Below are 5,560 nucleotides of genomic sequence, written 5' to 3'. Positions count from 1 at the left end.
AAAAAAAATTTAAAAATGTAAAAAAAAAAAAAAAAAAAAAAAAAAAAAAAAAAAAAAAAAAAAAAAAGTGTAAAATAAAAAAAAAAAAAAAAAAAAAAAAAAAAAAAAAAAAAAAAAAAAAATTTAAAAAAAAAAAAAAAAAAAAAAAAAAAAAAAAAAAATTACTAAGGATAAAAAATGTATTATGAATAGAATTTAATTTGTTGTGTAATTAAAAACAAAGATATTCTATATATATATATATATATATAATAACTCCTGTACTTAAAAATGTATATATTATATATATATATATAGATACATACATAATACATACACATATATTCATATCTACACATTTATATTATCATATAAATTATTATAAAATTATTTTTATATTATAATATTTATACACACATATTTTTGATACATACAAAATAAAAAAATACATAATTTTTTTTTTTTCTATTTAATGTATTATATTACATATATATATATATATATATATATTTATATTTATATATTTATATGTTTACATATTGACATATTTATTATTCTCTTTTTTTTTTTTTTTTTTTTTTTTTTTTTTTTTTTTTTATTTTTTTTATTACTGTGTACTTGATTATATATATATAAATATATGAATATAATATATAGGAATTGAGATAAATATATACATATATATACAAATTCTCATATAAAATAAATATAAAGAATATTTTTATATATATATGCATATTATAAATAATACATAAAAGAATAAATAAAAAATTATAAATGTTCTATTTAGAAAAAAAAAAAAAAATTATAATATTCTTATTATTGTTTTATTTTTATTATTTTATTTTTGCATTATTTAATAATTTTATATATATATATATATATATATAATATTATATATGATGATATCACATAATATTATTTTACATATTATTATTTTGTTCTTATTTATTTCTGTTTTAATTGTATCGATCTACATAGCATAGAATAAAAAAATATAAGAATATATAATTAAACAAAAAAATTAAAAGCAACCTTTTTTTTCTTGTGGTCTTAGGCATGAATATTTGTAGTTTTTTTTTCATTTTTTTTTTTTAATATTTTGATATAAGTATTTTCTATTTAATAGTTAAAAAAAAAGAATTAAAAAAATAATAAAAAAAAAAGGAAGAAAAATATATAAAAAAAAAGCTAGATAAAGCACCGAAATGAAAAGATATAATAAAAATGTATAAATATATATATATATATATATAAATATATATAATTTAAATAAAAGAAATAATAACATATAAATGTATCAAAAAAAAAAAAATATATATATAATATATATATGTATATTCTTTTATTATATAAATACACATATTTATATTTTGTATTTATATATATATTTATAAACATATGTATCCATAAATTATTTCTACAAAAAAATAATAAAATATAATATGTATATATATATATTATATTATTTATATGTGTAGGATTAATATATAAATTTTATATATACATTATATTTATATGTATATTATGTATTCATATAATATATATATATACATACACTTTTTTTCATGAGAAAAAAAAAAAAAAAAAAAAAAAAATATATATATATATATATAATAATATAATAACAATTCGTCATATAAATATTTTTATCACGTTATTATTATTATTTTTTTTTTAAATATTATTAAAAAAAGAAAATTAGAAAAAATGAAAGGAAAACGAAATAATAGTTTCAAACTTGTATTTTTTTTTTTTATTCACTATATTGAAATATTTTCATGTACATGTATTCATAGTTAATGTGAATTTTAATTATAGCATGCAGTATTTTTAAATATTATGTATATAAATTATTTCCTGTTTCATTATTTTCTTAATGGATACAATATATAAATAAATATATATATATATAACAAAAGAATATATGTAAATATATTTTTTTTTTTTTTTTATGTTTTATGTGTTTTTATATATTTTCCTATCTATATATTTTTCTCATATATATAATTCCTATGTATTTCAAAGAAAAAAAAATAAAGTAAAATATATATTTATAATATATATATTATAATATATATATCATATTTTATTTTATATATATATTATATATTTTTATATATTTATATAAATTTCTAAATAAATATTTTTTTTAGCCTTCTAGGAATTATATATATATATATATATATATATGAAAACACAAATCCTAAATATTATATATTTTTTTCATAATAATTACATATATATATATATATATATATATATATATATATATATATATATATTATATATATAATGGTATAAGAAGCATTTTAAAAAAAAAAAAAAAAAAAAATTACTAATAATCTTTATGTGGTTTTTTTTTAATTTTCATGTAGCAAACAAAAAAATATACCAACATTCTTATAATATATTATGTATATATATATATATATTATATATTATATATATTTATATATTTATAATGTTATACACTATATTAAAAAACCCTCACCATTATTATTAATATTATTTTATATAAAAATATAAAAAGGTGTAATTCATTTATTAATACATACGAAAATATATTTTTTTTTATCCACATTATATAAAAATATTATAATATTTTTATTACAAGAGGAACATATAATATATGTTTTAGTTATAGCATTTTTTTCATTTTTATATTGTATTTTATAAATTATTTTTTTTATATTATTTATTCCTTTATAATGTAGTATTTACATTTCACAAAATATAAACCACACAATATATATATATATATATATATATATATATTCTAAGTGCGATAGCATATGTATTAATATGTTACATATAATATTATGTATCTCTTATTTTTTCCTTTTAAATATAATAACTAAAAATAAATTGCTCAAATTATACAAATATATATTATATATTATATACAATCTTAAAATTTTGATAGCTTTCCTTTTTCATTTTTTCAACACATATTTTATGTGATCTATAAATGTAAATACATAAATATATATGTATTTAGATTTATATTGAATACTCCTACTTTATAAAATTTAAATATCTTTTTTATATATTGTTGTTATTTTATTATGTTTTCTTTAAAATGATCATATTTTGAAGGTTAAATTATAAGAGGGAAATTCCTTGAATTTTCCCTTAAACCTATTTAAAGGTTTATACAAAATAAAAAAAAAAAAAAAAAAAAAAAAATACACACATATATATATATATATATATATAGATATATATATATATAGAACGATATAATTTTAGCTGGTCAAACCTGTTTTGAATAAGTTTTACAACCTGCAAAATCTAAATTGGTATATTTCTTATATTTTTTTTATTTTTAATGATATACTGGATGATTTTTTATATGGTCTATATTTACGAAGAAAAAAAAAAAAAAAAAAAAAATTATTCAGTTGATTTATAAGTATGCCAGATTAACATATGTACATATATATATATATATATATATATATATGTATATGTTTTATTTTATTGTACCTTTTTATTTATATTTACATTATTTTAAATATTTACATTTTTCATTGCATGCAATATTTAAAATATTAGGTGAAAAAAAAAAAAAAAAAAGCTATTTTTTTATTCATGTATTAAAAATGGATCTCTATAAATGCATGAGGGTTAATTTTAAAGGGTGTAAAGAAAAGAAAATAATAACAATAAAACAAAAAAAAAAAAAAATATACATACATACATACATACATACATATATATATATATATATATATATATGTTACATTTTCGTGTTTCCGTTGATTTTTTTCAATATAAAAAGTGTTATTAAAATGGGAAAATAAACTTGTCACTGAATATAAATTTAAATGAACATATATATATAAACAATGAACTTAATATTGTTACCTTTTCTTTCTTTTTTTTTGTTGTTTTTTTTTTTTTTAATTTTAAATATTTAATACGTAATATATATTAATATATATATATATATATATATATATATGTATGTATTGGTGCTTATTCATGTGTGTTGCCATTTTATAATGAGGAGAAAAAAGTTGTTTCTATATTTTATTTTGTTGTCATTTATTTTTAATTTTAATATTAATTTTAATTTTGTGTGGAGCAATGTGATTCAAGATGTTATAAGCATTGGTAATGTAGACATCTGTGTAGTGAATGTAAATTCAGAGGAAGCTCAAGAATGCATATTGAATAATGAATTTGGGAAGTTGTTATTATTTGTGTGTAATATAAATGATGCTTTTAGTACTACGGCAAAAACTCACCCAGAGAATTGTCCTTCTAGAGCCTTTGTTAATCAAAGTAATCCAACCGAAAATTCCCCTGAGGTTGATACTTATAGTATTTATCCGAATTTATTTGGTACGAACGAAAACAGATTAAATGAAACATATAGTTTATATAGTACTCCTTATTCAAATATGGATATTGATTTTAGTTGCTTGTGTTACGGTGATAAACAAGACAAAGTAAAACATATAATGAGAATAAATATAAAGAAAACAAGGAAAAAAATTAAGGGTTGTGATTTTGGTGATAACATACCTTCCAAAAGGGATCTAACTAATAGTTTAAGCTTGAATGAACGATCTAGTTGTATTATTCATGCTTATTCAAATGATGTAGTAGGCATAAATTGTTTTAAAAAAGAAATTAATAATTCTTATAATAATAATTTAGAATTAAATCCTAGTAATTGTTTTCATGATGTTTATTTTGGAGCTGATCTTATATTAAATTCTAAAAATGTAATACCTAATTCTAGAGTTATTCCTGACCCTTCATCAGATGTCAAATTATCTAGAAATCATTCTTTTTCTTCCTATTTAATATTACCTAATAATTTAACTGAAAATATTAAAATTAGCTGTACATGTAAACGAGATCAATTCGTTGGTACCATGATCATTTACACAAAAAATATTAACAGCTTAATGTTTGATAATAATAATGATGAAGAACAAATCTTTCAAAATAAATATATGAAAAAGAAAGAATATAAAAACGATGAAGGAAATGAAAATGATAAAAAAATGAATACAGATGATAATAATATAAATAATGAGGAACATCATAATAACAATCAATATAATAATTATGAAAATAAAATTAATAATGTAAATTATAATTATGATGATATATCCAAATATATAAATGAACATTATAAAAATTATGACCACGAAAAAAATTCTAAAAATAGTTATAAAACTAATACAAGTATTCGCGATCAATATGATAATACATATCATTATAATAAGAAATATGATTTACATTCTGATAGAACAAGAATACGAACAAGAACATTCTGGCAAAATCTTTTTGGATTATCTTCTTCTAAATATATATTATTTAATAATTTCTTAATATTATTCATATTTATAATATATATATGTTCAACATAATAACTTCATATATTATACATATTTAATATATTTATTTTTTTTTTTTGGTTTTATATTTATCCATATTTTAATATTATGGTGTATATATATATATATATATATATATATATATATATATATGTAATATGTAATATGTAATATGTAATATGTTTTATAAAAATGAACACTTTTTTTTTTTTTTTTTTTTTTTT

The 5,560-nt window shown here is 15.2% G+C and overlaps 1 protein-coding gene across 1 annotated transcript; it reads left to right on the top strand.

Annotated features, from left to right (window-relative positions):
• Nucleotides 1-3,944: 3,944 nt before the first annotated feature.
• PRSY57_0402100 (6-cysteine protein) lies at nt 3,945-5,369 on the top strand (the record flags this gene model as incomplete). The annotated part of the gene is made up of 1 exon (XM_012905885.2): nt 3,945-5,369. One exon carries the CDS (start codon nt 3,945-3,947, stop codon nt 5,367-5,369), a length of 1,425 nt encoding a protein of 474 aa, XP_012761339.2.
• Between the last annotated feature and the right edge of the window lie 191 nt (nt 5,370-5,560).

Source organism: Plasmodium reichenowi, chromosome 4 (genome assembly GCF_001601855.1).
Source record: "Plasmodium reichenowi strain SY57 chromosome 4, whole genome shotgun sequence".
NCBI classification, from domain to species: domain Eukaryota; phylum Apicomplexa; class Aconoidasida; order Haemosporida; family Plasmodiidae; genus Plasmodium; species Plasmodium reichenowi.
Note: the sequence above shows the minus strand (reverse complement) of the source record. Positions and strands in the feature narration are given on the sequence as shown.